The sequence below is a fragment of the Lissotriton vulgaris genome, chromosome 1_1 (genome assembly GCF_964263255.1).
Source record: "Lissotriton vulgaris chromosome 1_1, aLisVul1.2, whole genome shotgun sequence".
Taxonomy (NCBI): Eukaryota; Metazoa; Chordata; class Amphibia; order Caudata; family Salamandridae; genus Lissotriton; species Lissotriton vulgaris.
The window spans coordinates 973955100-973965858 of NC_141685.1; the positions used below are offsets into that span (position 1 = coordinate 973955100).

General features: G+C 42.2%; 1 protein-coding gene across 4 annotated transcripts in view; it reads left to right on the forward strand.

Annotated features, from left to right (window-relative positions):
• Window positions 1-9509, forward strand: part of LOC147748319 (ultra-long-chain fatty acid omega-hydroxylase-like) — a 243271-nt gene extending 233762 nt beyond the window's left edge. For 3 of the 4 annotated variants that reach the window (XM_086960197.1, XM_086960188.1, XM_086960182.1), the window contains exons 11-13: window positions 3613-3677; window positions 5943-6025; window positions 7597-9509. In XM_086960197.1, coding sequence (XP_086816323.1) covers window positions 3613-3677; window positions 5943-6025; window positions 7597-7774 — 326 coding nt within the window. In that variant the 3' untranslated portion in view covers window positions 7775-9509. The remainder of the gene's footprint in view (window positions 1-3612; window positions 3678-5942; window positions 6026-7596) is intronic. The other variant, XM_086960205.1, reaches the window with a different exon arrangement.
• Window positions 9510-10759: the final 1250 nt, after the last annotated feature.

Consider the following 10759-nt stretch of genomic DNA (forward strand, 5'->3'; position numbering starts at 1 on the left):
GCCCCTTTGCGAGCGGATTTTACCTGGATGAATCCATGCCTATGTTGTTGAAACTTTGCACCATAAAATCTACAAAAAACGGAATAGGTGGTTCACTGTGGAACATACGGGCATATTAGCAAGAACCTCGTTAAAATTATCGCTGTTTTAGCGGCAGGAAACTGCCGCTAAAGCGGCTATGATAGGCTTGCTAATATTAGTTATAGAATTCCAATAGAAGCCCAGGTTAGATGTCCTGCACATCTAACCTGGGTGTCTATTAGAATTCCAATAGACACCCAGTTTCCTGCCGCTAAAACGGCGATAATTGTAACAAGGTTCTTGCTAATATGCCCCTCTGTCCTTAAAAAAGTCATAAGCATGGTTTATTTGCCATCTGACAGCACTAACAAAAGGTTAAAAAAAATGCGGAAACTTTCAAAATCGGTATACTTAAGGCCAACGAAGTATTTTTCCCCAGGGAATTCCGGAGTCCTTAAAACCTTAAAATTGGTCGGTAAAAAAGCTGTGAGCAACTCGAGCGATCATACTGGTGCCTTGAGACGCAGGTCTTGTTTAAAGAATAAAATAGGAGAAACCAAGGATTCCATTACTATAGAGTGACTGCATCAAAAGTGTTCAAGAGCCACGAGACTTATTAGAGAGAAGAAATAAAATCGATACAACATTCATCGCCCTTCGATAGAACATTCATCAGCCTTTTTTCAAATTCCATGAAGTCCCTAAGGAAGAAGTCTCAATCATTGTGCGTAACCTATAATTTACCTACAGCTCAGGAGATCTTTGTCATGCTAGCTTGCTCAAGGTTGCTAACAAAGAGCAAATGTCTGTAATTGCAGCTCTTATGAATGGCTCCTTTGACACTAGGCTGCTTGCAGAGGTATTGACAATGAACGGATGATCAGTTGTTGAAACAATCTTTGGACACATCGTAACTCACTTGATGTTACAAGATTTCCTGGAGAAGGTGGCCTCTATTCAGCTACAGGAATTTTCTGACGCAAATACGTTCCTAGGTGACTCGCAGTCAGGCATTAATCCTAACAGGAAACAGAGACACCCACTCGATGTCTGGTCAGTAATTTGTGCTGACCTGCTCGAGTGAGGTTATTGGCTCTGCTGACAGTGCCCAACAGCCTGTGTCAATCCCCACCACAGCCAAGAATTGTTCATGTGCTCTCGTTACCAGAACAATAAGATACCTTGTTTAATTCTTACTTATTGGGTAGGTAATGTATGATCTGTATGGGAAAATGTTCCCACAATGACCTCCAGTTAGTTAGTTAGCATATATCTATATAGTAATGATAGTGACGGGTATGAGCCAGTGAGTGCAATGAAACTAACTGGAGACCATTGTGGGAACATTTTCCTATACATATCATACATTACCTACCCGTTAAGTAGGAATTAAACAATGTATCTTATTGTTCTGGCAACCCGGGCATATGAACAATTCTTGGCTGTGGTGGGGAGTGATACATGCTGCTGAGTACTGTCCACAGAGCCAATGTACGTACATATAGTAATGATAGTGACAGGTATGAGCCCGCAAGTGCAATCTGGAGTTTTGGTAACACTCAAACCTGGAATAACTTGTGGAGCAATTCTTTTCCTGGGTAAATGCTAACAGGCTGAGTCTGAAAGATTACAAAAAGCTTTTTCGCTCCTGATGGGCTCCAAAGCAACATTAATTAACAATACGATTTACTCAGATTTGTGGGTGGTGTCCACAAACATGACTGCTGAACAAGCAGAAATGCTTGGACGAGTAAATTCCATTATCGCCTCTTTGCTACTACCCCTTATGTGCACAATCCTGTCCACGCTCCACAGAGCTGCCCGCGTGGACAGCTCGGAGCTCCAAAAGGACTTCTTTGGTTTCCTTATGTTTGACTCAACTGAAAGAAGAAGATGTAACACAGCAAGCAGCCAGTGCAGTTGCCAGTATTGGGGAGAGGATTCCCAACATCCACACTTAGCAAAGACTCCCTGGCTTCCAGTGGAAGCACAACCATGGGCGCCATCTAGGGGTCCCCAGTGGTCGCGGCTGCGACTCCTGGCTTGCCTCCTATTACACCAAGCACTGTCACTGCCACCCTCTACCCTCAGAGGCCAGTAGCTGACTTGGAAAAGAATAATTTATTGTTGCAAGTGGTGTGGATGGTCGCCATGGCTCCTGTGTCCATTGAGATTGTGGCCTGAGTAAGAAAGAAATACAGGGGAGAGAGAGAGAGAGAAATAGAGAGAGAGAGAGAGAGAGAGAGAGAGAGGGAGAGAGAGAGAGAGAGAGGGAGAGAGAGAGAGAGAGAGAGAGAGAGAGAAAGAGAGAGGGAGAGAGGGAGAGAGAGGGAGAGAGAGAGAGAGCGAGAGGGACAGAGAGCGAGAGAGGGAGAGAGAGAGAGAGAGAGAGAGAGAGAGAGAGGGAGAGAGAGAGAGAGGGAGAGAGAGAGAGAGAGGGAGGAGGTAATGAAAAAAGGTTTTGGAGTGAACTAAGGGTAAAATAACGCAAGGAAGAAGGCACTACAGAGAGTAGGGTGAGAGATCAAGAGACCTTAACAGGACGATGTATGCTTGAGAGGGACAAAGAGGGATGAAAAAGACACCAATAATACTGTGACAGACACGTGAGAAGGACAGTTAAGGGAGTAGGAGTGGTGTGGGAAAGGTGAAATAGAGTGGAAGAAGAGACAGAACAGGTGAGGAAGTTAGATGAGAGGACAAACATGTATTATAAACAGGTCAGTGAGAAAGACACAGTTAAGATAGACAAGAGGGGTGAACAAGAGTCAGCAACAGGTGAGAAAGATCATAGAAAAGTTAGACAGTTCACAAACAACTGAGGGGAGAGTGACAGCATATTAATAGCCATATGACAGCACTTCCTGTGATGTCATTGGGGTTAAAACATGTGATGTCACTTCCACTACTCCTAGCATTTCAGGGAATCAAAACCCAGGGGCACACCTGCACTTCAAAACCCCTACAGTGGTTCAGAGGTCCATCTGTGGCAGTGCCACGTGTACAACTAACATTGGCTAAAGTGATAGCCCCCACAACAGAGCCCTGTGGTTGAGACTGAAGCTGCCCATGGATGTGCCAACAATATAAAGAATTGAGCGGATGCTTGATTTTAAGCCAACCCATGACACTGTGAGAGCACAGAGAGCAGGCACATTTAAGACACATTGAATCGAACTATGCTAGTGAAAGCAGCTATAACTATGTGTATGTATTATGAGAAAAAAAGGTGGCACGCCTAATACCCTTGGAATCCTTTGCATGACACCATGGGGGACATCTATGACCCCGAAGTGTAACTCAAAGAATAAAACATAACATTTCCGAGACACCTTAGAAAAACACTTTGAATCGTTTGCAGAGCACTGTCACGACACCTTTCTTTCCTTACATATCTGGTAGTGGCTAATGCAATTTCCAAAGGAAAGGTTGTTGGCAATACACCATCGTGTTTATTATTTAGAACCGTGAAGCTTACACAACATTCTGAAAAAATAAGTCTTTTAAAGTTTTGGCTAAGAAAACAGAAATAATTTACTCTATAATGATATCAGATGTAAATGTGGTGTTTTCCATTTCTTTTCCTTTTAGGAATCCCTTGCTTAATCAGCATTTACGGGACTCACCATAACCCCACCGTCTGGCCGGACCCCCAGGTACCAGTTCACATTTCCAGTATTTCTTCATTAATGCAGTGTCCTACATGAGAAGACAAACCAAGGATAAACTTTGCTTGTTAAGGGCCTCAGTTAGCAGAAGACATTACCAGGGCACCTTCCATAGATGTGTTATGTCCCCTCAGGACTTCCCTGTGGTCCATCACCCCATTTAAAGGGCAGCAAACATCTGGCAGACTCAATGGGTGGGCCTCTACCATCACACCATCAGGCGTGTCATGCGTCTGCAATTACATTGCCCTAAATGGTGGTGGACAGGCTTCCCAATATGTGATAGACGGTCCGCCATAATTTTCAATAATATCATCTACAAGGAAGACTGGTGCCAAGACCTAACCTGACACATAGGAAGCCACTTATGAGATTTGTTACAAATCTAAGAACTGAAAATGGTGAAAGCGGAAAAATCTTTTCCCAACTCTGAGGAATTCTGAAAACAGAGTTTTGTTGTACATAAAGGTGCACTACATGCAAATTTGGAGTTGATTAATTAATAGAAATCTCACAGTGATGAAGAAAATACTAAACTAATAGGTTCATTAACATCAATAAGCAGTATGTGGTTCATGTCTCTGTACCCTACTGTGACAAAATGCATTGGGAATGCAATAAGAATGGTAAAGTTCAGAATCAATAAAATTAAAATTAGAAATCCATTTAATTGTGTGGATGCACATTTCAATGTAGAAGATATCAGGAATCATTCTAAACTTAGACTTATTGGCATAAGGGCACAGTCTCCAAACTCTAGAGATGGGCGCTTGTAAAAGTATTATGACAAAAGGATTCCAAGGAGATACTTAGATTGCAAGTTTCACTTGGTGTCCAAGAGGCAGCTTACTATATTCTTTATAATTTAACATTTATGGGAAAGAGTACCTGTTGATGATGGTAAGGTTTGCAAATCACAGGTTTCTCCATGACCATGTAAAGGAAAGATGTTGAAGGGTGTGGAATGGTACGGAAGGAAGACTGAGGAGACTTACAATATCTTTTTAACTTACAACAACGAGTATTTTATTTCTTATAATGAATGGGCACACCATTCATCTTCCCACAAACCTCTTAAATCGTTGATGCCTTGCTCTTTCTTATGAAGAAGATAATATAGCTGTAGACATGAAGAATAAAAGCCGAATCTGTAGTGCAAAATTAAACACATCACAAAGCAGTTAGTAATTTGTTGCAAAACTATTTTAGATTAGGTTTAGGGTAAGCACAGAATGAGTAGAAACATGCAAAGAGATTTTATCTATCCTGTAATGACATATAGCGTGCCAAAATACGCATATTATCTTAAATAACTGTGTTCTGCTGATCCTTGTTCATTTTAGAAAAACAAATCAGAAGAATAAAATGCCAGTTCTTGTTTTTGTTGTCTAAATAGCAGCTGAAGGTATGCTCTGTGACCTGCCTTCCAACTTGGTTGCTGCCTCTGGCAGCAGGAATTATGTAATCACAACACAACTGCAATAACTTACTACAGTTGATTAGCTATGTCATTTCATAATTACAGGTGCTAGGGACACTACAATTCAACTGTAATAAGGTAATTAGAGATGGGCTTTAATACAGGGTTTGCAGGCTCCCATAGATTATATAACTATATTTGGGTTTTCATAGTTTTGGGAGGATATATGGGGCAATTGCATATATCTGTATAGGATAAAAAAATTAGGAATTGCCTAATAAGGCATAATTCAAGGCCCCAAAATACAAATCTCAGACAAAAAGAATGTGGACATCATACGAGTGGAGAAAATGATGTCTTGCAATTGCTGCGTAAACTAAGTTGCTGTTAATCTCTGTTAAAGTATGTTATCACAGTAATGAATACAAGAAAGATGGACATCCTGAATAAAGGACAAGTTTTAGAATTAGATTGATCATCAAGCAATTAATTAGAAGTTCATCAGAACTAAATGTTAAAATAAATGGTTATACGTAATTTTTTAATATCATTCTGATACTGAAACAGAGCGGCAAAAAATGAAGTTGCATTTCCTTAGCACTTTATTGCTGTAAATATGTATATTTTACCCTGCAGTCTGCATATTTGGGTCTGTCTGTCCGTCCGTCCATCCGTCTATCTATCTAACTCTGTACCTCAGCTGATGGTGTTATGTTCCCTCATTCCCCTGGTTAGTTAATCTTTGCAATGCTTTTCAATAAACAAGTAATAAGTTGCTAACACATATTATGACCGTAGCTAAATCAAAACCTCTTTTTCTATCCTGGTTTTAGTTGTACAATCCATATCGCTTTGATCCCAAAAACTCAAAGGAAAGATCGCCGCATGCCTTCGTACCTTTCTCAGCAGGACCAAGGTAAATATCCAGTGTCAGAAAGCGCGTATTACCTATAGTCGGTTTTAAGACCCAGCACAAATTGATGATGTACCATCAAGAGCACCCACAGTACAAGTTGGGTTATCGGGCAAGTTGTGTGACTGGCTCCTGGGCTTTTGATTCTATTCGGCATTGCAGCAGCATTGGGGGCTCTTTGCTGCTTGGGTGGAACCCTCTGGAGGAGTCCCAAGTAGAGTAGTCTGTCAATGGCTGACACTAACAAGAGTGTGGAATCCTTCAATTTTTAACTCTACGTAAAAGAGAGGCAAGTTACCTGTGTTTTAAGCCAAAGGTTAACACCTATTGGAACATGAAGACCACAGGATGATCATGGGTTGTAGCCATGTAGAGGCTTGGTTGCTTGCCTTTCTTTTTCTCTGAGTACAGAGGGAATGGGGTGAGGAATGCTGTTAACCAGATGCACTGGTTTTAGCTTCATGGTGCTTCAGTGATGGTGTCCTTTCCTAAGGATGCTCACCCTCGTGTAATCTTCAAAAAAGATCACCATACGTGGGCACGAGGCACGATGACGTAGGTAGTTACTATGAAACTTGGAGTGGAGTAGCTACCCATGAGCTCAGATGTGGTTGAAGGAAAGATAAACGCTGCAGAACCCCTGCAAGAATGTATCAAGACAAACATAAAAAGGTGATGGGTAGAACGCCTAAATGAGTCTGTCGGGGGTAGTTACTCTGGGACACATTCCACTTCATTACTTGTACCTTCTATGCTACTCCAGACAAGAACCACCCTCATGTAACCCAATATTGGTCAAGCTGCAATAGGAACAGTCCAGTCCAAAATAACATGGCACCCACCCTCTGATTTTACAATGAAGCAGACTTTGGTAGACAAATGCACACTCTCTTTAAACACAGTGGGTGAGGAATAAGCAAAACCAGCTAGGAGGCTACCCCAAGAAACGTGCCACAAATTATTATTCCGTTGAAAGATGTAGTGATGTGTATTGTAAAAGGCTGCAGTGTTCGAAGAGTCAACATGCATAGCAATGCCAAGGAGCACATTCAAAACAAAGCTAGGAAAGTTTCTTGGCTGTGAAGAGGTTAAATGAGTGATGTACATGAGGGAATGAAATAAAGTTGTGTTTTCAGCCCAATGGGTCAGTGTAGGATCGACACTAATGCAAACTTGGTGGTTTGTAAGGGGGTCAACAGGAAATAATGAATGTTTGCTGCCCATTGAAACACACCATGTGGAATGTTCAGTGGCTTTGTGTGGTGTCAGGTTTTCTTTCTGCTGATGGCAACTGTATGCAGTACCAGAGTTTCTTAAGTGTGGTGATATTGGAGTGCTTTGGCATAAATTACTTAGAATGTGAGACATTATTGAGATTTAGGACAAGTTGGCCTTCTCTGGCAGTGGGATAAGGCAAACATAATACCCAAGTGATGCAGACTCTTTAAACAGTAGCCGGTCTCTCTGGGTGAGCATTTGTTCTCAACATAGGTAGCCGCGGAGCCTGTTCATGGAGGTTTTCATGAAACAATACACCAAATTAAATTACTTATCTTATCTTTTGGGTTCTGAAGGAACTGCATTGGGCAGAACTTTGCGATGGCGGAGATGAAGGTTGTTCTGGCCCTCACGCTGCTTCGCTTTAAGGTGATGCCAGATGCCACACGGACTGTCCGTCGGTCTCCAGAGCTGATTCTACGGGCTGAAGATGGACTCTGGCTAAAGCTTGAACCTCTGGAACAAAGACAGTGAGGATGGACCAAAAAACAACCTAGACCCTATCAATTGGACTGAAAATGAAAAATGTGGTTGATTGCATGAGAATGAGTGGCTGAACAGCAGTACAGCGAACAGTTTCTCGAGCAGTGGAGTGTAAAGCCACTCATTACCACCTGGTCAGTATGTACCTGGGTCAGAAACCTTGGAAGTACACTTTTTCCAAATGTCTTATGACAACTGTACAATTTGAAAACTGTTTGTTAAACCGTGAGGGCTTCAGGAAGTTAGCAGAGTGGAAGCATGAGTGTACACTCAAGAACACTGAGCAGCTGAGGGGATAGTACTGGTGCAGCCGGGCCAGTGGGAGTACTGGCACCATGTGCCACCGCAGCTATATGATTCAATCTTGGACTATAGAAATCAAGTTATGTGGTGAGAGAGCAATATAGGTTTGTATACTTGGCACCTCTCTTGGCAGTAAGGGCCATCACTATGCGATGGAAATCGAAAATAACTCCCACTGCATATGCGTGGCACAGTGAATTACTGCGATGGGGCGGAGCAGAGAGTGCTGTAATAAGGCGAGAGGAGGCGAGGGGACTGCGAAAAACTCCAATAGCACTGGAATGGGATACCATGCTGGAAACCTGTAGATCACTGGATATAGACTTTGATAATATTGTTGTCAGCGCTCAATAAGACGCATAGGAATGTGACTCTTACCTGAACGTTCTAGGATACGAGCCGGGCACATTGTAGGCAGTATGGCATGGTGTCATAGCAGGGCTGGGACTCAGGATCTGACGTTTGAACGCATATAGGACTAGCGGGCAGGGGAGGGAACACTTACTGTTACAGGATGGTTTGTTAATTGTTTTTGTAAGATGGCGATATGGTTATACATAGGAATTTAAGAACAATGTAAGTTACAGCAATGGTACCGAATAGGTAACAGCCTGCGAAGATAGCAGGCACGATCTGTAACAACCGATACGTCAATTGTACTGCAATGTATTGAATGCTTATTTGTATGTAGGCGAGTCAGGCTTGTCTCATCAGTATCTACATATTTGTGTAATGTGTACGGTGCAGATGCTGAGATGTACCACTGCTTTGTAGAAAGCATGAAACTTAATAAAAAAATTGTTTAAAAAAAATGTGGGTGAGAGAGCAGGATGGGCGCCATGTTGTAACTGGCGCTTCCATCTTTTCTCTCAATAGGATTGACCATCTACTCAGTGGATTCTACACTTATATCTGCCATTGGCTATGATGCGTTTTGAAAAGAGTGTGTATATAGAATATTCTGCAGCCATATAAAATCACCCATTAATCCAAGTGCAGATTGCTGAGGCTTGCAATAAAGACACATTTACTTTCAGTTATTCAGAGTTACTTGTGAGTTAATAACACCACAGAGGAGATTCATGGCCGGATCAGAGAACTGATGAGATGGACATGAAAAGAAAGAGGCGAGAAACTCTTTGCTTCCCATTAGGACATACGGGTAATCTTTCCACATTCTATCTCGGTGGTGTGAGCAGGTGGGGAGGCACCAGAATAGCTAAAGAGAAAACAGTTCCTGACCACCAGTGTATACAAAGTAGCATTTTTCCAAACAGGTACTCCTCAAAAGGGAGAACCAGGAATGTTGTTGTTGATCACAAATGTATTCATTTAATTAACACAGTGTAATGTGTTTTTGTAAACTTGAATATAATGCTTCTTTAAATGCAATAAACACATGGTATGTGCATTAAAACACTGATAGCAGAAGGTGTGTTTGTATTTTATAAATACAGTATGAATTGTGATTTTTATTATTTTCTCTCATTGTTGGTTTCATGATTTCTGATGTTTTATAAATGCAGTATAAATGATGTTTTTCATTATTTTCTATTATTATTTTCTCTCACGCCAGGTTTGGAGTTGACAACGTTAAATTAACCTATTTTGGGAACTATGCAAAAACTTACTGAGAGTTTGGATGGCATTGAGTAAGCCTCTTCCTACTCAGCCTTTCCCTAGTTTATTGAACACGTACCTGCCACCCTCGCTATTAATACTTGGGGGCATATATATGAGGAGCGTATGCCTCCACTGCGTAATTTATTTTGACGTAGCGGTGGTGCATTCTGTACTCCATATATAAAAAGTGACGTATGCAGACAAATATGCCACTTTTACCTCTCCTGCGTAATTTTTTCTGTGCGCTAGATCCGGCTGTGCCCGGTAATGTTAATGATATGCAAGGTAAGCGTTCCCCTTAATAAAGTCACGCAGAACTGATGCAACCATATTCACAACGATATGGGAAAATGACAGAGCATTGGAAAAAGACACACAGAGTTAACACACACAGTGGCACATAGGCAAAACACAGCCAAATCACTTTGGGAGGCTATACTACACCATGGACCTACTCCTACTGCATCTCGGAGCACCACAACCATCACCACCACTATTACCACGGAGGAAGCGCAGGGGAAGGGAGTGGACATACCGGGAGAGGATTACCCTCATTGACCCCAGGGTGTAGGAGGTTATTACCCATTACAGGCTCAGGAGGGAGTCCATTGTCCACCTCCTGCACGAGATTGCACCAAGGCTGCAGCCAACATCACAGTGCTGCACAAACATCCCTGCGCAGACCAAGCTACTGGCTTTACTACACATGCTGGCATCTCAAACAGACTAACCAACTACAACCAGAGTGGCAGGCGTATCCTAGCCGTCCTTTTTGGCATTCCTGCTCTATGTCCAGGATGCCATCATAAGCCTCATACTCCAGTACCTCATGTCCCCCAACACACTGCAGAAACAACAGGAACACAAGCAAGACTTCTATGCCATTTCAGGATTTCCACATGTGTTGGGGGCAATGGACTGCACACTTGTGCAACTTGTGCCTCCAGCTGTTACATCCCACCTGTACCACAATAGGAAATACACCTATTCCATGAACGTGCAGGCAATAGTGGACCATCTGGAGCTGTTCATCAATGTCCTGAAAAATAT